Source organism: Salmo salar, chromosome 06, assembly GCF_965601325.2.
Source record: "Salmo salar chromosome 06, fSalSal1, whole genome shotgun sequence".
In the NCBI taxonomy this organism is placed as follows: Eukaryota; Metazoa; Chordata; class Actinopteri; order Salmoniformes; family Salmonidae; genus Salmo; species Salmo salar.
This window is the reverse complement of record NC_138296.1, coordinates 91,053,950-91,081,500: the sequence shown is the minus strand read 5'-3', so window position 1 is coordinate 91,081,500 and position 27,551 is coordinate 91,053,950. Positions and strand designations below refer to the sequence as shown.

The following is a 27,551-nucleotide window of genomic DNA, read 5'->3' as shown; positions in this document are numbered from 1 at the left end:
ACTGTTGAATCATTATGTTTTGACCATGACAGTTTACCAACCAGGGTAAATCCAAGCAGTTTAGTCACATCAACTTGTTCAATTTGCACATTATTCATTATGAGATGTAGTTGAGGTTTAGTGAAAGATTTGTCCCAAATACAATGCTTTTAGTTTAGGAAATATTTATGACTGACTTATTCCTTGTTACCCATTCCAAAACTAACTGCAGCACTTTGTTGAGTGTTGCAGTCATTTCAGTCACTGTAGTAGCTGACGTATATAGTGTTGAGTCATCTGCATACATAGACAGCAAGGGGCCTAAACAGCTACCCTGGGGAATTCCTGCTGCTACTTGGATTATGTTTGAGAGGCTTCCATTAAAGAACACCCTCTGTGTTCTGTTAGACAAGTAAGTCTTTATCCACATTATAGCAGGGGGAGTAAAGCCATAACACATCAGTTTTTCCAGCTGCAGACTATGATCAATAATGTTAAAAGATGCACTGAAGTATAACAAGACAGCCCCAACAATCATTTTATCATCAGTTTCTCTCAGCCAATCATCAGTCATTTGTGTAAGTGCTGTGCTTGTTGAGTGTCCTTCTCTATGCGTGCTGAAAGTCTGTTGTCAATTTGTTTACTGTGAAATAGCATTGTGGTTTACTAAGAGTTGGTAACAGGCTGATTGGTTGACTTGATTTGAGCCAGTAAAGGGGGCTTTACTATTCTTGGGTAGCGGAATGACCTCAATAATTTTTTCACCTCTTCCACACTGACTTTACGGAATTCAAAATTACAATTCTTGTCTTTCATGATTTGGTCAGATATACTTGGATGTGTAGTGTCAGCGTTTGTTGCTGGCATGTCATCCCTATGTTTGCTTATCTTGCCAATGAAAAACGAATTAAAGTAGTTGGCAATGTCAGTGAGTTGAGGCCATCTGGATCCTATGCCACTTGGTGCTGTCCTACTAACCCAAGACCGTGAAGCAGCAAGGAATGTTTTGGTCAGACCAGACCCCTAAACGAGACAGCAACTGTTGTCTTTTAAAAAAATACTATGGAGAAATACCATACTGTTCAGGGATGTGCATGTGAGGTAGGGTCCACCTGGATTCGTGCCCACTTTTGGTCCTGTACCCCCTACATTGCTCTGCTCTGTCCCACTGACCCCTGACCTTGACCCAGGACAGATCCTAAAGGAGACAGCAATCGTAGCCTTTCCTGGTTTAGAGTGGTCAAGTGTTGCTTGACTTTGCTCTTAAAGTAGGCCAGCAATAGGGAATGCTTTATGTCCATACGTCAGCATTGCAGATTACAATATGTTACAAATCTCCAATGACTGATAAACATGGAAATAGGCCTACCAATGGGAATTGTTCTAACCAGGGCTTGATGACCTCAAGGTACCTTGTGTTGCTTTGGTTAACTTTTCCAAGTCATGAGTAACAGTGTATTCTACTGACAAGAGAAACTCACTCTCTCTCTCTGCCATGTGTCTCTCTGTCCTTCAGCTTTCAGGTTTACATCAGTGTTCCTGGCCCTTATCAACTTAACTGAATAACAACACTATAGTGGGATTAAGAGGGAGAAATTCACATTTACAGTGCATTCAGAAAGTATTCAGACCCCTTCCCCTTTTCCACATTTTGCTACGTTACAGCATTATTCTAAAATGGATTAAATACATTTTTCCCCTCTTCATTCTACACACAATACCCCATAAAGACAAAACAAAAACAGGTTTTTAGACATTTTTGCTATTTTATATATATTTTTTAAACAGAAATACCTAATTTACATAAGTATTCAGACCCTTTGCTATGAGCGCAGGTACATCCTATTTCCATTGATCATCCTTCAGATGTTTCTACAGCTTGATTGGAGTCCACCTGTGGTACATTAAATTGATTGGACATGATGTGGAAAGGCACACACCTGTCTATATAAGGTCCCACAGTTGACAGTGCATTCCAGAGCAAAAACCAAGCCATGAGTTCGAATGAATTGTCCGTAGAGCTCCGAGACAGGATTGTGTCGAGGCACATATCTGGGGAAGGGTACCAAAAAATGTCTGCAGCAGTGAAGGTCCCCAAGAACGCAGTGGCCTCCATCATTCTTAAATGGAAGAAGTTCGGAACCACCAAGACTCTTCCTAGAGCTGGCCGCACGGCCAAACTTAGCAATCGGGGGAGAAGGGCCTTGGTCAGGGAGGTGACCAAGAACCCATTGGTCACGCTGACAGAGCTCCAGAGTTCCTCTGTGGACATGGGAGAACCTTCCAGATGGACAACCATCTCTGCAGCACTCCACCAATCAGGCCTTTATGGTAGAGTGGCCAGACGGAAGCCACTCCTCAGTAAAAGGCACATGACAGCCCGCTTGGAGTTTGCCAAAAGGCACCTAAAGACTCTCAGAACATGAGAAAAAAGATTCTCTGGTTGGATGAAACCAAGATTGCAATCTTTGGCCTGAATGCCAATTGTCACAACTGGAGGAAACCTGGCGCCATCCCTACGGTGAAGCATGGTGGTGGCAGCATCATGTTGTGGTGATGTTTTTCAGCGGCAGGGACTGGGAGACTAGTCAGGATCGAGGAAAAGATGAACGGAACAAAGTGGCTTCGGGATAAGTCTCTGAATGCCCTTGAGTGGCCCAGCCAGAGGCCGGACTTTAACCTGATCGAACATCTCCTCATCCAACCTGACAGAGCTTGAGAGGATCTGCAGAGAAGAATGGGAGAAAAAAGACTCAAGGCTGTAATCGCTGCCAATGCTGCTTCAACAAAGTACTGAATAAAGGGTCTGAATAATTATGTAAATGTGATAGTTCAGTTGTTTATTTTTTATACATTTGCAAACATTTCTAAAAACCAGTTTTTGCTTATGAGGTATTGTGTGTAGATTGATGGGGGGGAAAACTATTTAATCAATTTTAGAGAAAGGCTGTAATGTAACAAAATGTGGAAAAAGTCAAGGGGTCTGAATACTTTCCGAATGCACTACACGTATCTGAAACACTAAGAAAATAATTGAATCAATAAATATTCAATGAATATTTATTTAATATTCCTTCATTGGTTCATCAGGTTGGCATTATTATGTGAACTTGAACAAGGCCTGGGCTCTTTTTAGAAACATAATTGGGGGGGAACAATCTCAATCGACATTGAAAGGACTAAAACCCAATCAAAATGTTGTAGAAATTACAATGAACCTACATTTACAGTCTGTTCACTCTGTCCAGCATGATGACAGTCAATGAAAGCTAGACAGTCAGGGGATGGACTATTTTGTTGCCGTGAAAATATAATCAATTTAAAGTGCGGACCTTTGTGAAGACCGAATGCGGCAAAACAGCCCTGAACTAGGCTTAATACAGTACATTGAGAGGAAGTGGATGGATCTGACTCAATCCTTGAAAGGCATGGCTGGTGTGATAGGAGATTTACATTGACTGTACAAAACGAGGTGTCGAAAGCATTCCACGTGGATGCTGGCCCATATTGACTCCAATGCTTCCCACAGTTGTGTCAAGTTGGCCGGATGTCCTTTGGGTGGTGGACCATTCTTGGATACACACAGAAAACTGTTGAGTGTAAAAAACCTAGCAGCGTTGGAGTTCTTGACACAAACAGGCACCTACTACCATACCCCGTTCAAAGTCATTTAAATCTTCTGTCTTGCCCATTCACCTTCTGAATGGCAGACATACGCAATGCATGTCTCAATTGTCTCAATGCTTTAAAATCCTTCTTTAACCTGTCTCCTCCCCTTCATCTACACTGAGTGAAGTGGATTTAACAAGTGACATCAATGAGGGATCATAGCTTTCACCTGGATTCACCTGGTCAGTCTATGTCACGGAAAGAGCAGGTGTCCTTAATGTTTTGTCCACTCGGTGTAAATCTCTGCAGAGGAAAGGCTTGTACACAGTAGACTTATAATAAACAGCTGACACAGAGGTCTGAATCGTATCATACAAGCTAATGCCAAGCTATTTATATATAATCTTGTATTAAGATTCTCCTGCTTGATACAACTCATGGATCGACTATAGTAACTAACATGGCTTTTGTTTAATTTAAGCTAGTCTGGAGCTCGTCCAGACAGTTATTCTCATCAGTTTCATGGTGCTTGCAGCAGTGAAGTACAGTACAGTGTGAAGGAAGGCACATCCTGTATATTACAGTAGACCTATAGGCTACTTGTCTAGGCAGATTTGAACAATGTCTAGCCCACAGCCTAGAGTGCACCATAGACTTATATAATTGGAGTGCACGTGGCTTTTACAGCTAGCTGAGTGAAAGAGGAAAGAGGGAAGGAGGATACAGTACGTGGTGTTGGCCTTGGTTCGTGCCATTGGATATTTGAGTTGAGTATACAGTAGGCTAGGTTACAGTACTGCACCATGGCCCCGGTGTAAACCAACATGTATGACGCAGAGGAAGCGCACTCTGATGTCACAGGCACATTAATAAACCCCCCTCCCCATCCTCAATCACACACACACGCTCCGTCGCACACACACACACATCTGCGAATGCATACCCAGACACAGACAAACGTAGGCCGAATTGCATGCATGTATAGGCTACCATAAACACGATCCAAACAAGTCCCTCAAGAACACTCTGATTTGGCTCATTCCTTATTTTCTAGGGATAGGCCTCCAATCATTCAAAATCTAATTTAGGCCTAAACCTTCATTGACCTTTCACTATTTGTCCACTTGACTTTATTAGTATATTTTCCATGTTAAAAGATAAGATTGTTCAACTCCCCCAATTTGAGAGGCTTGTTATCTACTATGAATCTGATGCAATGTCTCGGGCTATTGACTGGCCTGAAACGCTGAAGTAAATTGCATCAGCCAGTCATGGATAATGAGATGCATAGTTGTCTGGAGTGACAGTATAAAAGTACCCAATCAGAGGTTAGTCTGTTATGATTGATGCTTTACAAGCTAATCGCTGCAAGGCATGGGCGTGTTTTAATTTTAGCCTCAACGCCAATAGAATTTGAGCATGGTTTGCGAATTCCCTACGTATTTGGGACACGCATCTCTGATTCGCTACCAGCTCGTGAAAATCAGCCTCTCTGAGATATAATTGGTTGAAAACGTAGTCCTGTTGTCAAACACATTTAGACTCTTGGCTATAAAGCTTCCGTGAGAATACGCCATTTGCTAGCGAGAGAACGACTACACGACTGAGGGTAAAGCTTTCTCCGAAGAAACCTCAAGAACAACTCCTTTTTTTATTTTTTAAAACGGTTTTTATAAATAAATTCTCGGTTCGTCGTAAACTACCGGCTGGCTTGGATAGCTAGCCAAACGGTTTTTGCCTGTTTTATTTTGATACGAAAAGCTAGCCAAGCGGCTACTATGGATTTTTAAGTCAGTATGCGGCGAAACTAATGCATCGGCATGCATCGTGCAAGGCAAAACGGACTCCGATACTCCATCTTCACAACTGCCAAGCAGTTGGGCTCAAATACCGTCCGCGGTATCACTGTGAGCCAACCGATACCGCTCCTCCTTGATCGAAGGAAGCTAACATTACCTAGTTAGCTAATAAATTGAATCATCAACCCAATTATTCTTCAATTATATATATATTTTTTTTTACCGTCGCTTCATTTGAAAATCAATTAGTTCCCGACCAAAATGAAGCCTAAAGATATCATCGCCGGTAAGACCAGCCTGACTAGTCTGTGGATCTTCGGGTACGGCTCTCTGGTGTGGAAGCCTGACTTCAAATACAAGAGTAGCAAGGTAGGCTACATCCATGGCTACAAGAGACGCTTCTGGCACGGAGACAACTTCCATCGTGGAAATGATGACCTAGTAAGATGAATATCAATATTTACTATGACCATAAAGTATTGTTTCGTGTACAGTTTGATACCACGCCCTGATGTGGCCGCTGTGCTACATGGTTAACTATTGCTTTAGTCTATGTTGTTGCTGACCTATTTTTCTCTCCTACGTAGCCCGGAAGAGTGGTGACGCTGATTGAGGATGATGACGTAAGTGGAACTTCCTCCTAAATGATGCCTTTTAGGGTTATGTACTTTCCATACAACTCAAAACCTTATCACTCATTTCCATATTTATTAATGCAAAGTATCCACTTCTTTGAATGACCTGTCTAACAGACATCTCTAGCTGTTCTTCTAGACAAAATGTCAGCTTGAATGAAGTGTCTAATGATGTTTTGCTTCCAATAGGCAACTACCTGGGGCGTGGCCTTCGAGGTGACCGGTTCCCAGGTCGAGGAGGCCCTTAAGTATTTGAATGTGCGCGAGGCCGTGTGCGGCGGTTACGTCACCAAGCTCGTTGACTTCATCCCCGAGGATGACCAATCGAACCAGACCCGACAGGCTCTCCTCTACATTGCTACCCCAGACAACCCACTCTACCTGGGGCCCGCCAGCCCTGAGGTGATAGGGCACCAGATTGCCACCAGGCAGGGCAAGACGGGTCACAATCTGGAGTACCTTCTCCGCCTGGCTGAGTTCATGAGGAGGCGCTGCCCTCACGTGGACGACCCACACCTGTTCTCCATCGAGGCTGCTGCTCTGGCCCTAGTGCCATACCTGCTAGGGGCCCAGTAGACCGTACCCTTCCATCTATACTACCATTAGGGCTCCTATAGGTACCCTAGTACATATGGTGAATTAGTGCCTGATGTAGGGAATAGGGTGCCATTTGGGATATATCCTTAGTGTAAATGTGTTATCTGTAACAGGCTAGCCCAGTCCGTCTCTAAACTCCTAGAAACGGATGTGCTCCAGTCCTTTGTATTTGTAAAACCTGTAATGGTGTAGCTTGTCTTATCCCATCCACTGTTAACCTGAGGCCATAAAGGACTGACTTGAAGAGGTACAAAGGGAAGCATGCACTTTGAGTTGAGTGCCTGCCTGCCTCATTATTCATTTTTTTTTTTTACCCGAGCATGAATATTACGTTGGTGTGAAGTTACTTTGTCAAGCCAGACAACTTAGGGGAATCTATGTACTAGATGTCACTGACCAAACGGTTCTATCTGTTCAGTTCTGGTTTAGGCACTACTGTATTTTTCAGTCTTAAATGGGACACTGCTTTAATGGTTGTCAATTTCATGTCCATGAATGAAATACTGATGTAGCTACTGTCATTTGAACTATAGTCACTCATTTACCAACTGGCTGATATGTTACACCTTTGTTGTAAAAGGTTGCTTTTAGTGAAGTTAAATCCAGTCGATTAACAGATCGCACCAATAAATGGTCAAAACAGCCTTTGTTATGTTTTCATTCCTAATCATGGTCCATAGCTGTAAGTAGGCAGTGTGCCGATCTACCCAAAAAGAACTGTCTTCCACCAACCATAGTGTCATCTCAACTTGGTATGTGGCTGTACCAGCACTCCTATACAACCACTGCAGTAGACTGAAATACGACAAGTTGAGGTGAGAAACCCATTGGCTCCATGTTTGGATAAACATGAACTACACCCTGCTGAATGTTGACTGAGGGAACATACAGTACTCATGACAAGGTGTCAACCAAATGCATACTTACACAGAGCACTCCCAAACATCTCACCAGAACACACTTCAGAGTACAACACACAGTGCTCCCATTGGCTGGCACATGTCCTTTTGGGTGTGACACAAATCAGACTATAGGTCCAGTCTTGCGTAACCTGTTACCGGGGGTGACGGTGGCTCCCTGGAAGTCCTGTGGTTGGAATCTGCAGCTCTCTGATAGGTAAAAAAAAAGCATCCGGAAGGACATGGAGACACATCAACAACACCTGAAGCCAATACTCCAGTAGAACATTAACAGAACATAGAGGGAACCTCATACGGTTTCTAGAACACTTTAGATAAATTAATTCTCTCTTTAGAAGAATTGCCATAACGGAAGGAGGCAGAAGATGTAAAATTGAGGAAGACTGAACAACAATCATTGTATATGGTAAAAACAGGTACACGTGTAAACATTGAGGAAATCCTCTTAACTTCACCATTCCAAGAATGACCATAGTGTACGATAAAGGATTTTGGAATTGACCAATGACATCACTTATAAGGGCCACTGACCAACTAAGCCATCTTGGGGGTTTCGTAACAGTCCATCAGTGTTCAGTTCATCTAATTGGTATCCTCGAGATCATTTACAACCATGCTTGAGTGTGACACACTGGACAAACCCTTCCACTCCTCTGAAAGAACATTACAAATAATAACCCTTCCACTCCTCAAAGAACATTAAAGAATAACCCTTCCACTCCTCAAAGAACATTACAAAGAATAACCCTTCCACTCCTCAAAGAACATTACAAAGAATAACCCTTCCACTCCTCAAAGAACATTACAAAGAATAACCCTTCCACTCCTCAAAGAACATTACAAATAATAACCCTTCCACTCCTCAAAGAACATTACAAAGAATAACCCTTCCACTCCTCAAAGAACATTACAAAGAATAACCCTTCCACTCCTCAAAGAACATTACAAAGAATAACCCTTCCACTCCTCAAAGAACATTACAAATAATAACCCTTCCACTCCTCAAAGAACATTACAAAGAATAACCCTTCCACTCCTCAAAGAACATTACAAAGAATAACCCTTCCACTCCTCAAAGAACATTACAAGAATAACCCTTCCACTCCTCAAAGAACATTACAAAGAATAACCCTTCCACTCCTCAAAGAACATTACAAAGAATAACCCTTCCACTCAAAGAACATTACAAAGAATAACCCTTCCACTCCTCAAAGAACATTACAAAGAATAACCCTTCCACTCCTCAAAGAACATTACAAAGAATAACCCTTCCACTCCTCAAAGAACATTACAAAGAATAACCCTTCCACTCCTCAAAGAACATTACAAAGAATAACCCTTCCACTCCTCAAAGAACATTACAAAGAATAACCCTTCCACTCCTCAAAGAACATTACAAAGAATAACCCTTCCACTCCTCGAAAGAACATTACAAAGAATAACCCTTCCACTCCTCTGTAAAGAACATTACAAAGAATAACCCTTCCACTCCTCGAAAGAACATTACAAAGAATAACCCTTCCACTCCTCTGTAAGAACATTACAAAGAATAACCCTTCCATTCCTCTGTAAGAACATTACAAATAATAACCCTTCCATTCCTCTGTAAGAACATTACAAAGAATAACCCTTCCACTCCTCTGTAAGAACATTACAAAGAATAACCCTTCCACTCAGAAGAACATTACAAAGAATAACCCTTCCACTCCTCTCAAAGAACATTACAAAGAATAACCCTTCCACTCCTCAAAGAACATTACAAAGAATAACCCTTCCACTCCTCAAAGAACATTACAAAGAATAACCCTTCCACTCCTCTGTAAGAACATTACAAAGAATAACCCTTCCACTCCTCAAAGAACATTACAAAGAATAACCCTTCCACTCCTCAAAGAACATTACAAAGAATAACCCTTCCACTCCTCAAAGAACATTACAAAGAATAACCCTTCCACTCCTCTGAAAGAACATTACAAATAATAACCCTTCCACTCCTCAAAGAACATTACAAATAATAACCCTTCCACTCCTCAAAGAACATTACAAAGAATAACCCTTCCACTCCTCAAAGAACATTACAAAGAATAACCCTTCCACTCCTCAAAGAACATTACAAAGAATAACCCTTCCACTCCTCAAAGAACATTACAAAGAATAACCCTTCCACTCCTCAAAGAACATTACAAAGAATAACCCTTCCACTCCTCAAAGAACATTACAAAGAATAACCCTTCCACTCCTCTGAAAGAACATTACAAATAATAACCCTTCCACTCCTCAAAGAACATTACAAATAATAACCCTTCCACTCCTCTGTAAGGATAGAGTTCAATAACATTACCAAGAGATCTACTGTACTCTTTCTCACCCTGGACATCAACACCCAAAGGTCAGACTACTGCATTACATAATATGACCAGTTTCATCACTGTGTCCAGTACATTCTGCTCTGATTTCAACACTGTGTCCAGTACATTCTGCTCTGGTTTCATCACTGTGTCCAGTACATTCTGCTCTGATTTCATCACTGTGTCCAGTACATTCTGCTCTGGTTTCATCACTGTGTCCAGTACATTCTGCTCTGGTTTCATCACTGTGTCCAGTACATTCTGCTCTGGTTTCATCACTGTGTCCAGTACATTCTGCTCTGGTTTCATCACTGTGTCCAGTACATTCTGCTCTGGTTTCATCACTGTGTCCAGTACATTCTGCTCTGATTTCATCACTGTGTCCAGTACATTCTGCTCTGGTTTCATCACTGTGTCCAGTACATTCTGCTCTGGTTTCATCACTGTGTCCAGTACATTCTGCTCTGGTTTCATCACTGTGTCCAGTACATTCTGCTCTGATTTCATCACTGTGTCCAGTACATTCTGCTCTGGTTTCATCACTGTGTCCAGTACATTCTGCTCTGATTTCAACACTGTGTCCAGTACATTCTGCTCTGATTTCATCACTGTGTCCAGTACATTCTGCTCTGGTTTCATCACTGTGTCCAGTACATTCTGCTCTGATTTCAACACTGTGTCCAGTACATTCTGCTCTGATTTCAACACTGTGTCCAGTACATTCTGCTCTGATTTCATCACTGTGTCCAGTACATTCTGCTCTGGTTTCATCACTGTGTCCAGTACATTCTGCTCTGATTTCATCACTGTGTCCAGTACATTCTGCTCTGGTTTCATCACTGTGTCCAGTACATTCTGCTCTGGTTTCATCACTGTGTCCAGTACATTCTGCTCTGGTTTCATCACTGTGTCCAGTACATTCTGCTCTGATTTCATCACTGTGTCCAGTACATTCTGCTCTGATTTCATCACTGTGTCCAGTACATTCTGCTCTGATTTCATCACTGTGTCCAGTACATTCTGCTCTGATTTCATCACTGTGTCCAGTACATTCTGGTCTGGTTTCAACACTGTGTCCAGTACATTCTGCTCTGATTTCATCACTGTGTCCAGTACATTCTGCTCTGGTTTCATCACTGTGTCCAGTACATTCTGCTCTGATTTCATCACTGTGTCCAGTACATTCTGCTCTGGTTTCATCACTGCGTCCAGTACATTCTGCTCTGATTTCATCACTGTGTCCAGTACATTCTGCTCTGGTTTCATCACTGTGTCCAGTACATTCTGCTCTGATTTCATCACTGTGTCCAGTACATTCTGCTCTGGTTTCATCACTGTGTCCAGTACATTCTGCTCTGATTTCATCACTGTGTCCAGTACATTCTGCTCTGGTTTCATCACTGTGTCCAGTACATTCTGCTCTGATTTCATCACTGTGTCCAGTACATTCTGCTCTGGTTTCATCACTGTGTCCAGTACATTCTGCTCTGATTTCATCACTGTGTCCAGTACATTCTGCTCTGGTTTCATCACTGTGTCCAGTACATTCTGCTCTGATTTCATCACTGTGTCCAGTACATTCTGCTCTGGTTTCATCACTGTGTCCAGTACATTCTGCTCTGATTTCATCACTGTGTCCAGTACATTCTGCTCCGATTTCACAGATTTCACCACTGTGTCCAGTACATTCTGCTCTGGCTTCACATCCCAAACGGTAACCTATTCCCTTTATAGTGCACTACTCTTGACCAGGGCTTTTAAGGCTCTGGTTCAATGTAGTGCACTATATTTAGAATAGGGTGTCATTTTGGACTCTCACTTGGCTAGACCATAGGACCACAGTGCTGCACTAGCCGCCTTTACAAAAACCTGCTACAAAGATGACCAGCAGCCAACACTCCCACGGGGACAGACTGTACGACTAAAAACAAACCTCTGCAGGGCTATATGAGATGCAGTAAATGGTTGCGTAATATGTGAAAGTCAAGAGCAGCTGAAATAGCACAGTGAACTGAGGTATTCATTCAAACTCTCCTTGGTTGAAGTGTGTCTATGCTTGCATCGGTTTGTATCTGTAGTAAACCGTTTGAATATTTATGACCTTTCTGAAGGAAAAAAACCCCTAGTTTTCTGACCTAAGAAATGTTTTACAGTAGGCCTACTGTACATGTCCAGTGGATCTATACCGTTAAACGCATCATCACAACACAAGTTGATTAATCAATCTTTTATTTTGAATTGGCTTCTCCGGTTAGTAAAATGACAGCTTTGTATTCATATTTACACATGACCTATAAAAATAGACAGGCAAAATGGGGGAGGAACCAACCAGGGGCCAACATGTCGCCCTCAATTTTTTATTTACATGTTATAGGAGAAGAGATTATCATCATCACACTATAGTATCCAACACAGAACAAACTTTCAAAACTAGACATAGTGCTTGGTTCCACATAGGGTTGCACAATTAAGCTAACTTTCCCATAACTCCCCGGTTTTCTAGAAATCCTGGTTGGAAGATGTGGAATTATGAGGGAATGACTAAAGCAGAAATTCAGAGAATCATCCAACCAGCACTTCTGGGGAAAATAAAATACATATTTTATATATATATTTTTTAAATCGGGGAAATGTGGAAAAGTTACCAGGATTTGGCAACCCTAGTTCAACAACTTTTAATTAACATGAGTCATCATACCCCAAAACATCACTGAATGACATCACAAAGACAAAAGACTCTGATCAGAAGTATTACCTTTTTTTTTCTCTTTCTGTTTTTAAAAATAAAAATGGCATCAATACAATTTTTTACAATGTTCACATGAATTCTGATAAATTATTACCCATTTTTAAATTAACTTCAGGTCTATGGTACATATTACAATCCAAGTTAAGTTTTAAAGAACACCTATTAGGTTGCAACTGAAATGGCACCCTATCCTGAAAATAGTGCACTACTTTTGACCAGAGTTTAATCAAAAAGTAGGGTACGATATAGTGAACAGGGTGTCATTTCAGAAGCACACTAGGGTTTTACACAAACAGATCAGCAACACATCTTTATTAAGCAGTGCTCACCACTTTGGAATTCAATTTACCACAAAATACCCCTTCAATCAGTTCTCATCCGACAAAATATATATATTAGAATTCCTTCATTTCTCATTGTGTTGGGATAAACTCTATGGAGAAAGAGAGAGAGAGAGGCTTTTTCAAAACGGCATTCAAATTTGCCATTTTGATATGGGTCACTATGACAACATCGGTTGGTCTATAAATATAAAAATAAGAGCTATAATTAAAAAAGCAGTCCGTTTTATTTGTTTGGTAGGAATTTACATTCTGTTGTTGAAATGCAGAGAAGAGTAGTTCAACATTACTACGTGTTTTAAACATATGACATAAACCTAACGTTGATGCAAGCATTCCGATCTAACCCTAAACAAGTGTTTTATCTAACGGATGAAATGGCTCAGGGGAGAACACCATTTGGAGAGAGCACTCTATGTTAGAAGCCCTTAATGTGTGGATGCATTGTTGCTGTAAGGTGTTGCCTTAAAGCCTGAGTGCCTGTCTGTCTGCTGGTGCTTTATTGCAAACCCACTGAGTGTCAAGGAGTTCTCAATACAGCACAGACAGGTGCTACTCAGGCTAGTTGCTTTTCACTATTTAGACAGAAAACCAAGTCTATTTTCGTCACAGAGAAACCACTTTGAAATACTCTAATACTCTTGGTCACAACACACACACACTGGAGGCAGAAACTGTCCACTGAGGAGGATACTAATGGAAGGAAGAGGTGATTGGTGGAAGCGATGAGGGTGTGTTTTGGACCTTGTGATGATGGTGTGTGTGTATGTGTACACAGAATAGTTTAGTGTCCATCATGCCCGACAGTGCCCATTTGTTCTGTCGCTATGCCTTCTGGGATAGCGTGGTCCTCCAGGTAGTGAGGTATGTGATTGGTTAAGGAACATCTCACCTCTGGGTTGATTGGTTGCAGAGCAGGTCACATGGGCTCACAGTTGAAGCTGGTCAGTGCAGCAGATGTGTTTGTTTAAAACACAGAAAACTCCCACAATAGCAGAAGGGCTGGATCTTTCTGTCCCTATCGGATCCTTAGGACTGTGTGTGTGTGTGTGTGTGTGTGTGTGTGTGGGTGTGTGTGTGTACTGTGTTGATGTCCATCATCTCTACATGCTATCGAGCCCCAGGTCCGCCAGGTCCCTTGCCCTTCCTTCCTGTCACATGCCCATGACTGTGGTGGTGGCTATGTCCTGGTTGTTTCTGCTGGGGGTTACTCTGGCTGGGGGCCACAGTGCCACTTTTCCCCTTGGGAGAGGAACTGCTGCTGGGGGAGAAGGCTGGGGCCGTCCCTGACCGACCCAGAGACGGCTGAAGGGGGGAGGCTGCAGGGAGACCCGCTAGAGAGGGGGAAAGGGTAGGGGAGAGGGAAAAAGAGGGAGAGGGTCGGGAAGGGGGCGAGGGAGGAGATAGGAGGGCGGGGAGAGGAGGAGGAGAAGGTAAAGACAGATGATAAATCACAAGAGTGATACAAATAAATAAATAAATAAACCTCCAACTGTGGCACCAGAGACAAAACAATGAAAACAAGATCAACGTCTGTTTGCCAGATCTCACATTAAACTGGAAATGTGTGTTCTGCCATTTCATAGAAAAACAACCTGAGCTTTATCAGCTTTCCTGCTAACATTTCAATGACCCAAGCAACTACACACCTTAATGAAACCTTAAATTCATTCTTCACATAAATGGACTACATAAACAAAGCAACTGCATATGGCTTAATGAAACCTTAAAGTCATGAACCTACCTTTAGTCACACTGTATCCGTAGGCTGCTGAGGCTGCTGCAGCCCCGGCCATTGCTCCTGCCATGGCGGCTGCGCTGCCCGCTGTCGACTTCCTGACACGCCCCTTCCCTGCAGACTTGGCTCCGCCTCCAGAACTGGACCCAGAGCCTTTGGGTCGTCCCCGGCTCCTACCAGACCTTCCCCGCCCTGGACTGGACGTATCCTGATTAGACACACCTGGAAAGGAGAGGCGATTTGAATTGGTTTTGCTCAGGCCCCCCAGTGTCTGGTCTGGAGCGTTGAAGTCACCAACTCTGTTGTTTCGGCTACTGTTTAGAAACCTAGCCGTGCCGAAAGCCCTGGTCTGCCCTAGAACACCTACGGAAATTACACCCAATAATCCTGGGCTCAAGTTCAAACCCCAACTGTGTATTTTTTTAAAAGTTAAATACAAATCGAGATATTTAATTAAATAGTGATCCATTCTGGATTGGAGCCGGCGGGCCGGCAGGCAACAAGGTGGCTCTCGCCCTCATGCCATAGAAATGAAGGTTGACTTTCTTAGACAGGATGAAAATGACTAGGTCGACCATGATCCTTTGCTAGTTACGAGCAATTTAACCATGATCCTTAGTGATTTTTTTGGTGGCATTCAGCCCCAATCAGCAATATGGGGCACTTCAAATTCAAATAGTTCCCATCTTTATTTATTTTATTTTATTTCACCTTTATTTAACCAGGTAGGCAAGTTGAGAACAAGTTCTCATTTACAATTGCGACCTGGCCAAGATAAAGCAAAGCAGTTCGACAACATACAAAAACACAGAGTTACACATGGAGTAAAACAACATACAATCAATGATGCAGTAGAAAAAAAATAAAAATAAGACTATATACAATGTGAGCAAATGATGTGAGATAAGGGAGGTAAAGGCAAAAAAATGCCATGGTGGCAAAGTAAATAAAGTATAGCAAGAAAAACACTGGAATGGTAGATTTGTAGTTTGAAGAAAGTTCAGAGATAAAATATAAATAATATGGTGCAAAGGAGCAAAATAAATAAAATAAATAAATACAGTAGGGGAAGAGGTAGTAGTTTGGGCTAAATTATAGATGAGCTATGTACAGGTGCAGTGATCTGTGAGCTGCTCTGACAGCTGGTGCTTAAAGCTAGTGAGGGAGATAAGTGTTTCCAGTTTCAGAGATTTTTGTAGTTCGTTCCAGTCATTGGCAGCAGAGAACTGGAAAGAGAGACGACCAAAGGAGGAGTTGGCTTTAGGGGTGACCAGAGAGATATACCTGCTGGAGCGCGTGCTACAGGTGGGTGCTGCTATGGTGACCAGTGAGCGGAGATAAGGGGGGACTTTACCTAGCAGGGTCTTGTAGATGACCTGGAGCCAATGTGTTTGGCGACGATTATGAAGCGAAGGCCAGCCAACGAGAGCGTACAGGTCGCAGTGGTGGGTAGTATATGGGGCTTTGGTGACAAAACGGATGGCACTGTGATAGACTGCATCCAGCTTGTTGAGTAGGGTATTGGAAGCTATTTTGTAAATGACATCGCCGAAGTCGAGGATTGGTAGGATGGTCAGTTTTACGAGGAGAGTTTACAGTCTAACCAGACACCTAGGTATTTGTAGTTGTCCACAAATTCTAAGTTAGAACCGTCCAGAGAAGTGATGCTGGACAGGCGGGCAGGTGCAGGCAGCGATCGGTTGAAGAGCATGCATTTAGTTTTACTTGTGTTTAGGAGCAGTTGGAGACCACGGAAGGAGAGTTGAATGGCATTGAAGCTCGTCTGGAGGGTTGTTAACACAGTGTCCAAAGAAGGGCCAGAAGTGTACAGAATGGTGTCGTCTGCGTAGAGGTGGATCAGAGATTCACCAGCAGCAAGAGCGACATCATTTATGTATACAGAGAAAAGAGTTGGCCCAAGAATTGAACCCTGTGGTACCCCCATAGAGACTGCCAGAGGTCCAGACAGTAGGCCCTCCGATTTGACACACTGAACTCTGTCAGAGAAGTAGTTGGTGAACCAGGCGACGCAATCGTTTGAGAAACCAAGGCTACTGAGTCTGCCGATGAGGATGTGGTGATTAACAGAGTCAAAAGCTTTGGCCAGGTCAATGAATACGGCAGCACAGTATTGTTTCTTATCGATGGCGGTTACGATGTCGTTTAGGACCTTGAGCGTGGCTGAGGTGCACCCATGACCAGCTCTGAAACCAGATTGCATAGCGGAGAGGGTGCGGTGGGATTCGAAATGGTCGGTAGTCTGTTTGTTGACTTGGCTTTCGAAGACCTTAGAAAGGCAGGGTAGGATGGATATAGGTCTATAGCAATTTGGGTCAAGAGTGTCACCTCCTTTGAAGAGGGGGATGACAGCAGCTGCTTTCCAATCTATGGGAATCTCAGACGACACGAAAGAGAGGTTGAACAAGCTAGTAATAGGGGTTGCAATAATTTCGGCAGATAATTTTAGAAAGAAAGGGTCCAGATTGTCAAGCCCAGCTGATTTGTAGGGGTCCAGATTTTGCAGCTCTTTCAGAACATCAGCTGAATGGATTTGGGAGAAGGAGAAATGGGGGAGGCTTGGGCGAGTAGCTGTGGGGGGTGCAGTACTGTTGAATGCAGTAGGGGTAGTTAGGTGGAAAGCATGGCCAGCCGTAGAAAATGCTTATTGAAATTCTCAATTATAGTGGGCTTATCGGTGGTGACAGAGTTTCCTATCCTCAGTGCAGTGGGCAGTTGGGAGGAGGTGTTCTTATTCTCCATGGACTTTACAATGTCCCAGAACTTTTTAGAGTTGGAGTTGCACGAAGCAAATTTCTGTTTGAAAAAGCTAGCCTTGGCGTTTCTAACTGCCTGTGTGTATTGGTTTCTAACTTCCCTAAAAAGTTGCATATCGCGGGGGCAGTTCGATGCTAATGCAGAACGCCACAGGATATTTTTGTGTTGGTTAAGGGCAGTCAGGTCTGCGGAGAACCAAGGGCTATATCTGTTCCTGGTTCTAAATTTCTTGAAAGGGGCATGCTTATTTAAGATGGAGAGGAAGGCATTTTCATGAGCCATCGGGAGTTTTCCATAGGAACACGTGGATGGCGTCAGAGCTATCACCATGTACTGGTTTAATGTCTTGGTTTTGCTCGACTGCTCGCGTCCTCTCCTCTGTCCTCACCTCCTTTTGAAATAAAAAATCTAAGGTAATCGAGAAGCGGCAGAGAGGGAACGTGGAAACAAATGCGCAAGTATGAAATAATTCTCCAATAGCACGTCAGACAAATTACATTCACAGAGGAACATGCGTAAATTGGTTAAAAAAAAAATCTATTTACCCTTGTTGTGCATTTTATATATAAAAAGACAAGTAGCGAATCGTTTGAAATGTGTGGTGTTCTATTCTGAGAAAACAGCTGATTCTAAAACGCTTCTGCATCAGCCGACTTGTGCTTCCTCGTGGGAGGATAGAGGAAGACACGCCTCCGTTCGCCTATTAACCAATTGACACTCCAACATACGGCGGCCACTTTTCGGTTTCCGGGTCACAGAGAGGAGAGTTGAGGAAAGGAATCTCCCAGGGAGAGGGGGGAGAGAGAGAGAGAGAGAGAGAGAGAGAGAACGATTTAAAATCTGCCAGTAGCACAGTCAGTGTAGTCAGCTCAGCTTTCCCCATTGAGACAGTGTCTGTGCCTCAATCTAGGTTTGGCAAAACAAAACATGGCGGTGTTCGCTTTAGCAATCTCACTGGAATAAAGACCTCCTCCATTCCTGCCATTATTGAAAGAGATTGTGATTCCTCACATCTCAAAATAGGGCTACTTAATGTTAGATCCCTCACTTCCAAGGCAGTTATAGTCAATGAACTAATCACTGATCATAATCTTGATGTGATTGGCCTGACTGAAACATGGCTTAATCCTGATGAATTTACTGTGTTAAATGAGGCCTCACCTCCAGGTTACACTAGTGACCATATCCCACGTGCATCGCGCAAAGGCGGAGGTGTTGCTAACATTTACGATAGCAAATTTCAATTTACAAATAAAATTACTGCGTTTTCATCTTTTGAGCTTCTAGTCATGAAATCTATGCAGCCTACTCAATCACTTTTTATAGCTACTGTTAACAGGCCTCCTCGGACGAGTACAGCGTTCCTCACTGAGTTCCATGAATTCCTATCGGACATTGCAGTCATGGCAGAAAATATTCACATTTTTGGTGACTTTAATATTCACACGGAAAAGTCCACAGACCCACTCCAAATGGCTTTCCGAGCCATCATCGACTCAGTGAGTTAGTCCAACATGTCTCTGGACCTACTCACTGCCACAGTCATACTCTGGACATAGTTTTGTCCCGTGGAATAAATATTGTGGATCTTAATGTTTTTCCTCATAATCCTGGACTATCGGACCACCATTTTATTATGTTTGCAATCGCAACAAATAATCTGCTAAAACCCCAACCAAGGATCATTCAAAATCTGTGCTATAAATTCTCAGACAACCCAAAGATTCCTAGATGCCCTTCCAGACTCCCTCCACCTACCCAAGGACGTCAGAGTACAAAAATCGGTTAACGACTTAACTGTGGAACAAAATTGAACCTTGCGCAATACCCTAAATGCAGTCGCACCCATAAAAACATTTGTCATAAGAAACTAGCTCCCTGGTATACAGAAAATACCCAAGCCCTGAAGCAAGCTTCCAGAAAATTGGAACGGAAATGGCGCCACACCAAACTGGAAGTCTTCCAACTAGCTTGGAAAGACAGTACCGTGCAGTATCGAAGAGCCCTCACTGCTGCTCGATCATCCTATTTTTCCAACTTAATTGAGGAGAATAAGAACAATCCAAAATGTATTTTTGATACAGTTGCAAAGCTAACTAAAACGCAGCATTCACCAAGAGAGGATGGCTTTCACTTCAGCAGTAATACATTCATGAACTTCTTTGAGGAAAAGATCATGATCATTAGAACGCAAATGACAGACTCCTCTTTAAATCTGCATATTTCTCCAAAGCTCAGTTGTCCTGAGTCTGCGCAACTCTGCCAGGACCTAGGATCAAGGGAAACAATCAAGTTTTTTAATACTATATCTCTTGACACATTGATGAAAATAGTCTTGGCCTCTAAACCTTCAAGCTGCATACTGGACCCTATTCCAACTAAACTATTGAATGAGCAGCTTCCTGTGCTTGGCCCTCCTATGTTGAACATAATAAACGGCTCTCTATCCACCGGATGTGTACCAAGCTCACTAAAAGTGGCAGTAATAAAGCATCTCTTGAAAAAGCCAAACCGTGACCCAGAAAATAAAAAAAATAAACAAATCGGCCTATATCGAATCTCCCATTCCTCTCTCAAAAAAAAATAAAAAGCTGAAAAAAATTAATCCATGCTTCTGTCACTTCTTGATTAGACTACTGCAATGCTCTACTTTCTGGCTACCCGGATAAAGCACTAAATAAACTTCAGTTAGTGCTAAACACGATTGCTTGAATCTTGACTAGAACCAAAAAATGTGATCATATTACTCCAGTGCTAGCCTCTCTACACTGGCTTCCTGTTAAGGCTAGGGCTGATTTCAAGGTTTTACTGCTAACCTAATTACATGGGCTTGCTCCTACCCATCTTTCAGATTTGGTCCTGCCGTACATACCTACACGTACGCTACGGTCACAAGACGCAGGCCTCCTAACTGTCCCTAGAATTTCTAAGCAAACAGCTGGAGGCAGGGCTTTATCCTACAGAGCTCCATTTTTATAGAATGGTCTGCCTATCCATGTGAGAGACGCAGACTCGGTCTCGATCTTTAAGTCTTTATTGAAGACTCATCTCTTCAGTAGGTCCTATGATTAAGTATAGTCTGGCCCAGGGGTGTGAAGGTGAACAAAAAGGCACTGGAACAACGAACCGCCCTTGCTGTCTCTGCCTGGCCAGTTCCCCTCTCTCCACTGGGATTCTCTGCCTCTAACCCTATTACGGGGGCTGAGTCACTGGTTTACTGGTGCTCTTCCATGCCGTCCCTAGGAGGGGTGTGTCACTTGAGTGGGTTGAGTCACTGACATGATTTTCCTCTTAGGGTTGGCGCCCCCCTCGGGTTTGTGCCGTGGGGGAGATCTTCATGGGCTATACTCGGCCTTGTCTCAGGGTAGTAGGTTGAAGATATCCCCTCTAGTGGTGTGGGGGCTGTGCTTTGGCAAAGTGGGTGGGGTTATATCCTGCCTGTTTGGCATTGTCCGGGGGTATCGTCGGCCAGGGCCACAGTGTCTCCCAACGCCTCCTGTCTCAGCCTCCAATATTTATGCTGCAATAGTCTGAGCCCATGCCTCAGGACTACCTGGCCTGATGACTCCTTGCTGTCCCCAGTCCACCTGGTCATGCTGCTGCTCCAGTTTCAACTGTTCTGCCTGCGGCTATGGAACCCTGACCTGTTCACTGGACGTGCTACCTTGTCCCGGACCTGCTGTTTTGGACCCTCTCTCCTCCGCACCTGCTGTCTCTAACTCTGAATGATCAGCTACAAAAAGCCAACTGACATTTACTCCTGAGGTGCTGACCTGTTGCACCCTCTATAACCACTGTGATTATTATTATCTGACCCTGCTGTAGCTCAGTTGGTAGAGCATGGTGTTTGCAACGCCAGGGTTGTGGGTTCGATTCCCACGGGGGGCCAGCACAGAAAAAAAATGTATGAAATTGTATGAAATGTATGCATTCACTACTGTAAGTCGCTCTGGATAAGAGCGTCTGCTAAATGACTAAAATGTAAAAAAAAAAATTACATCTATGAACGTTTTAACATCTTGGCCATGTTCTGTTATAATCTCCACCTGGCACAGCCAGAAGAGGACTGGCCAGCCCTCACAGCCTGGTTCCTATCTGGGTTCCGGCCTTTCCAAGGAGTTTTTCCTAGCCACCGTGCTTCAACATCTGCATTGCTTTCTGTTTGGGGTTTTAGCCTGGGTTTCTGTACAGCACTTTGTGACATCGGCTGATGTAAAAAGGGCTTTATAAATACCTTTGATGGATTGACTAACGCTTCACATCTACCATAATATATAATCAACCCTGTTACATCATCTTTCTAAGACTTTAACAAGTACTCCATACAACCGTGGTAGACAATCTCCTTTTCCAGTGTGTCCGGTCCGATGATTTGCCCAATCCTCTCCTCCTTTTCTCTGAGATTGCAGCCCAAATAATTGCTTAATCTCTGGGTTCTGATCCAGATGCTGTGGTTCAGACATCACCCTCCTCCTCTCCCTCTTTCACCATGACAGACTGTAATATACCACAACTTCTACACTCAGAGTATGCACTCCTCCCTCATCCCTCCATCTCATCTCCCTCCCTCCCCTTCTCTCCCACTTACCTCACCCTGCTTTCTGCATGATATAATAGTCTACATGCTAAAATCTCCCTCTTTAGTGTAATCCCCTAGTCCCCAGCCCAGTCGACCACACTACAGCCCTCCACTAGTCCCTAACCCTCCAACCCCCAGCTCAGTACACTACATCCCTCATGTCATTAGCACACAGTCATCACTCATTCTATTGGCACAAACACAACACCAACAACTTTATTTTCTAGTGTTATTCTGGGACTGGTTCTGATTGGAGAGTTTCCCAAAAGGAGGATTGGAGTTCGCTAGATTCTCCTGGGCCAGAACTAAAGCAGCTAAATCATTAATGCTAGTTTGAAATATTGTTTTATTGATCGGGTGGGTCACAAGACACTTTGAAAGTACGTCAGAGGGGTCAGATTTTAAACCACATTAAATTGACCTAATTCTTCCAAGAAACCATTGGACAGAAAACACAAGCTAAAAGGAGCATAGGGCCATAATGTACCTAACAGCAAACTGTGAGCACTGTAAATCACATTTCTGAGTTATTATTGATAGCTTTCAGCAAATTCAAAATGGCACAGGCTCAAATAATCAGGTATTGCATACATATAGGGTAACAGACTCCCTCTCTCAGAGATAATACTACTGTGATCTAAATAAAGAGAACATCACCTTCAGCTAGCCAGTCACACTGATTAGGGCCTACCTCTTCTGACTGACCTCGTCACTACCGCGTAGTGTCGTTGGCCTCGTCACTACCGCGTTGGCCTCATCACTACCGCGTGGTGTCGTTGGCCTCGTCACTACCGCGTGGTGTCGTTGGCCTCGTCACTACCGCGTGGTGTCGTTGACCTCATCACTACCGCGTGGTGTCGTTGACCTCATCACTACCGCGTTGGCCTCATCACTACCGCGTTGGCCTCGTCACTACCGCGTGGTGTCGTTGGCCTCGTCACTACCGCGTGGTGTCGTTGGCCTCGTCACTACAGTGTGGTGTCGTTGGCCTCATCACTACAGTGTGGTGTCGTTGGCCTCATCACTACCGTGTGGTGTCGTTGGCCTCATCACTACCGTGTGGTGTCGTTGGCCTCATCACTACAGTGTGGTGTCGTTGGCCTCATCACTACCGCGTGGTGTCGTTGGCCTCATCACTACCGCGTGGTGTCGTTGACCTCATCACTACCGCGTGGTGTCGTTGGCCTCATCACTACCGCGTGGTGTCGTTGGCCTCATCACTACCGCGTGGTGTCGTTGGCCTCATCACTACAGTGTGGTGTCGTTGGCCTCATCACTACAGTGTGGTGTCGTTGGCCTCATCACTACCGTGTGGTGTCGTTGGCCTCATCACTACCGTGTGGTGTCGTTGGCCTCATCACTACCGTGTGGTGTCGTTGGCCTCATCACTACCGTGTGGTGTCGTTGGCCTCATCACTACCGTGTGGTGTCGTTGGCCTCGTCACTACCGCGTAGTGTCGTTGGCCTCGTCACTACCGTGTAGTGTCGTTGGCCTCATCACTACCGTGTAATGTCGTTGGCCTCATTGGTGTGTCAAACCTGTCAGAGACTTTGATGCTACTACTATGCGAGCTCAAAAGGTACTCACCAGGTGACAGAGTAGATGATAATGCAAGAGTCATTACTTGACCTTTGAAGAACCTTTGGGTGATATGTGTTCAACTCGAAGAGAATCACAAAAACACGGACCACCCACGCTGGACCACCCACGCTGGACCACCCATGCTGGACAGGATAGCCTCAAGTACTACAATCACTCAGATGTTCATTGATCGACAAATGAATTGATGGATTGACTGATCAATCAGTCCTGTATTCATCGATTGCCTAAACTGACTGACGGACTGATTCTTTAATTGATTGCCTGACGATTGATTAACTATCATTGTCTTACCGTTCATGTTGTCCGACATGGATCCAGACACGCTGACAGGTGAGTTGGTGGCCCTGGACTGTGGTGCTGAAGACACAGGGTCGTCTACGATGACTAGCATGTCACTACTGCTCTCATCCTGGTCTGGATCTGGATCCTGGTCTGGAGGTAAGGAGCTGGGCTGGAGCTCACTACTCAGAGAGATCTGACCAGGGAGAGACAGGAGAGACGCACACACCTGGGGGTTAAGGTGAGGAGGAGGAGGAAGAAAAGGAGGAGGAGGAAGAAGAAAGGGGCCAGGAGAGGGGCCAGGAATGCCAAGAACGGGGCACAAAGGAGGTGGAGAGAGAGAGAAGGGATACAAGTATGAGGTGAAAGGGAATAGCAGTGTCCACAATGGAGACAAAAGATAGAGGGAAGAACAACCCAGAGAAAGAGCAATAATAGAAGGTGAAGGAGTAAGTCAGTAAGTTCAGAGGTTGCAGACACAGCAGGTGAAAGCTCCCTCTCTCACCTCACTGAAGGGACTAGGCATGGCAGAGTCGTCCATGTCTACACTGATGAATGAATCATCTCCGTCAGCTGAGAGGTTAGAGTTGTCCGCAGACAGGTTGTAAGGGATGACCAGGTTCACGTCTTTCCTCCTCTTAGGATCCTTAGGGTCCTCGTCATCCTTCTTTCTCTGTATGGGGGGGAGAGAGAGAGAGCGAGCGAAAGGGGGGGAGCGAGAGAGAGCGAGCGAGAGCGAGCGAGAGAGAGAGGGGGGAGAGAGAGGGAGAGGGGGGCGAGAGAGGGGGAGAGAGAGAGCGAGAGAGGGGGAGAGAGAGAGAGCGAGCGAGAGAGAGGGGGGAGAGAGAGCGAGCGAGAGGGGTGAGAGAGAGCGAGCGAGAGGGGGGGAGAGAGCGAGAGAGCGAGCGAGCGAGAGGGGGGAGAGAGAGCGAGCGAGAGGGGTGAGAGAGAGCGAGCGAGAGGGGTGAGAGAGAGCGAGCGAGGGGGGGGAGAGAACGAGCGAGAGGGGGGAGAGAGCGAGCGAGGGGGGGGAGAGAGCGAGCGAGGGGGGGGGAGAGCGAGCGAGGGGGGGAGAGCGAGCGAGCGGGGGGAGAGAGTGAGCGAGCGAGAGGGGGGGAGAGAGCGAGAGAGCGAGCGAGCGAGAGGGGGGGGAGAGGGGTCGTAAAGGACAAATAGATCAAAAGTCAAAAGACCGTCTTTCAATAAAGCACTTGGCTGTGTTCAGTGACAACTGTGGAAACAAAAAACTCAACAGATTTAATGAAGATGAAGGGAGAGGCCTTCACCTACAGTGGGGGGAAAAAGTATTTGATCCCCTGCTGATTTTGTACGTTTGCCCACTGACAAAGAAATGATCAGTCTATAATTTTAATGGTAGGTTTATTTGAACAGTGAGAGACAGAATAACAACAAAAAAATCCAGAAAAAAGCATGTCAAAAATGTTATAAATTGATTTGCATTTTAATGAGGGAAATAAGTATTTGACCCCCTCTCAATCAGAAAGATTTCTGGCTCCCAGGTGTCTTTTATACAGGTAACGAGCTGAGATTAGAAGCACACTCTTAAAGGGAGTGCTCCTAACCGCAGCTTGTTACCTGTAAAAAAGACACCTGTCCACAGAAGCAATCAATCAATCAGATTCCAAACTCTCCACCATGGCCAAGACCAAAGAGCTCTCCAAGGATGTCAGGGACAAGATTGTAGACCTACACAAGGCTGGAATGGGCTACAAGACCGTCGCCAAGCAGCTTGGTGAGAAGGTGACAACAGTTGGTGCGATTATTCGCAAATGGAAGAAACACAAAAGAACTGTCAATCTCCCTCGGCCTGGGGCTCCATGCAAGATCTCACCTCGTGGAGTTACAATGATCATGAGAACGGTGAGGAATCAGCCCAGAACTACACGGGAGGATCTTGTCAATGATCTCAAGGCAGCTGGGACCATAGTCACTAAGAAAACAATTGGTAACACACTACGCCGTGAAAGACTGAAATCCTGCAGGGCCCGCAAGGTCCCCCTGCTCAAGAATACATATACATGCCCGTCTGAAGTTTCCCAATGAACATCTGAATGATTCAGAGGACAACTGGTGAAAGTGTTGTGGTCAGATGAGACCAAAATGGAGCTCTTTGACATCAACTCAACTCGCCGTGTTTGGAGGAGGAGGAATGCTGCCTATGACCCCAAGAACACCATCTCCACCGTCAAACATGGAGGTGGAAACATTATGCTTTGGGGGTGTTTTTCTGCTAAGGGGACAGGACAACTTCACCGCATCATTTGACGGGGCCATGTACTGTCAAATCTTGGGTGAGAACCTCCTTCCCTCAGCCAGGGCATTGAAAATGGGTCGTGGATGGGTATTCCAGCATGACAATGACCCAAAACACACGGCCAAGGCAACAAAGGAGTGGCTCAAGAAGAAGCACATTAAGGTCCTGGAGTGGCCTAGCCAGTCTCCAGACCTTAATCCCATAGAAAATATGTGGAGGGAGCTGAAGGTTTGAGTTGCCAAACGTCAGCCTCGAAACCTTAATGACTTGGAGAAGATCTGCAAAGAGAAGTGGGACAAAATCCCTCCTGAGATGTGTGGAAACCTGGTGGCCAACTACAAGAAACGTCTGAACTCTGATTGCCAACAAGGGTTTTGCCACCAAGTACTAAGTCATGTTTTGCAGAGGGGTCAAATACTTATTTCCCTCATTAAAATGCAAATCATTTTATAACATTTTTGACATGTGTTTTTCTGGATTTTTTTGTTGTTATTCTGTCTCTCACTGTTCAAATAAACCTACTATTAAAATTATAGACTGATCATTTCTTTGTCAGTGGGCAAACGTACAAAATCAGCAGGGGATCAAATACTTTTTTCCCCCACTGTACATAAGACTCCATTTCCCCACAGACTTTTTCAGCATCAGATTACAATGGCACGCTAGGTGGTCAGCTTTACCACATTGGCTGACTCAGAGAGGGTTTGATCGAGGGCCAATGTACTGAAGCTACAGAGACGACCCACAAACAGACGACTGACCAGACCACCACCAGCCCTGGCATCTGGACTGGGCTGAAGGAGCTCAGAGACATAGTGGTGGAACAGAGAGTGGAGCTGACTGTCTCCAATACTGAACTGAGGAACATGGAGGTCACACTGAAGGACACTGAGGACCTGGCAGATGAGCAGATAGTGAGATTTTAGTGCTGGAGGACAGAGTGACGGCCAGTGAGTGTGGGAACACAGGTAATAAACAAGAAGACAAGCGACAGGTTATGGTTTTAACTTTCCTCATGTATCTTTACCTGTAAACAGTTTGAGGCCTGTAAACAGTTTGAGGCCTGTAAACAGTTTGAGGCCTGTAAACAGTTTGAGGCCTGGCTGAGTGCCGGTCAGACGGAGGAGTTGAAGAGAGAGAAATGCAGGTAATGAAAGAGTGTTTAAGCCGGTTAACAATTTAGTGAACTGAGTTAACTTTTTGTATTTGTTTTTCTCCTTTTCTTTTCTGTTTTAACCTAGTGAGAGGGAGGTTATTACTATTTCATACAGGACAAATATGTGGGATTTTATATTTGATTGTGTAACATGATTAATGCTAGCGTA

General features: G+C 44.3%; 2 protein-coding genes across 8 annotated transcripts in view; one reads left to right on the top strand and one right to left on the bottom strand.

Annotated features, from left to right (window-relative positions):
* Positions 1-5,186: 5,186 nt before the first annotated feature.
* Positions 5,187-7,262, top strand: chac1 (ChaC, cation transport regulator homolog 1 (E. coli)). The gene is given in 3 exon segments (NM_001140335.1): positions 5,187-5,828; positions 5,975-6,010; positions 6,212-7,262. Coding segments are annotated over 3 exon segments (603 nt in total). The 5' UTR covers positions 5,187-5,648; the 3' UTR covers positions 6,599-7,262.
* Positions 7,263-12,099: 4,837 nt separating this feature from the next.
* ino80 (INO80 complex ATPase subunit) overlaps positions 12,100-27,551 on the bottom strand; it is a 112,053-nt gene continuing 96,601 nt past the window's right edge. For 5 of the 7 annotated variants that reach the window (XM_082977058.1, XM_082977062.1, XM_082977060.1 and 2 more), the window contains exons 33-36: positions 24,457-24,624; positions 23,964-24,180; positions 14,722-14,937; positions 12,100-14,311 (exon numbers count right to left, since the gene is read on the bottom strand). In XM_082977058.1, coding sequence (XP_082833184.1) covers positions 14,088-14,311; positions 14,722-14,937; positions 23,964-24,180; positions 24,457-24,624 — 825 coding nt within the window. In that variant the 3' untranslated portion in view covers positions 12,100-14,087. The remainder of the gene's footprint in view (positions 14,312-14,721; positions 14,938-23,963; positions 24,181-24,456; positions 24,625-27,551) is intronic. The other 2 variants (XM_082977063.1, XM_082977064.1) reach the window with 1 other exon arrangement.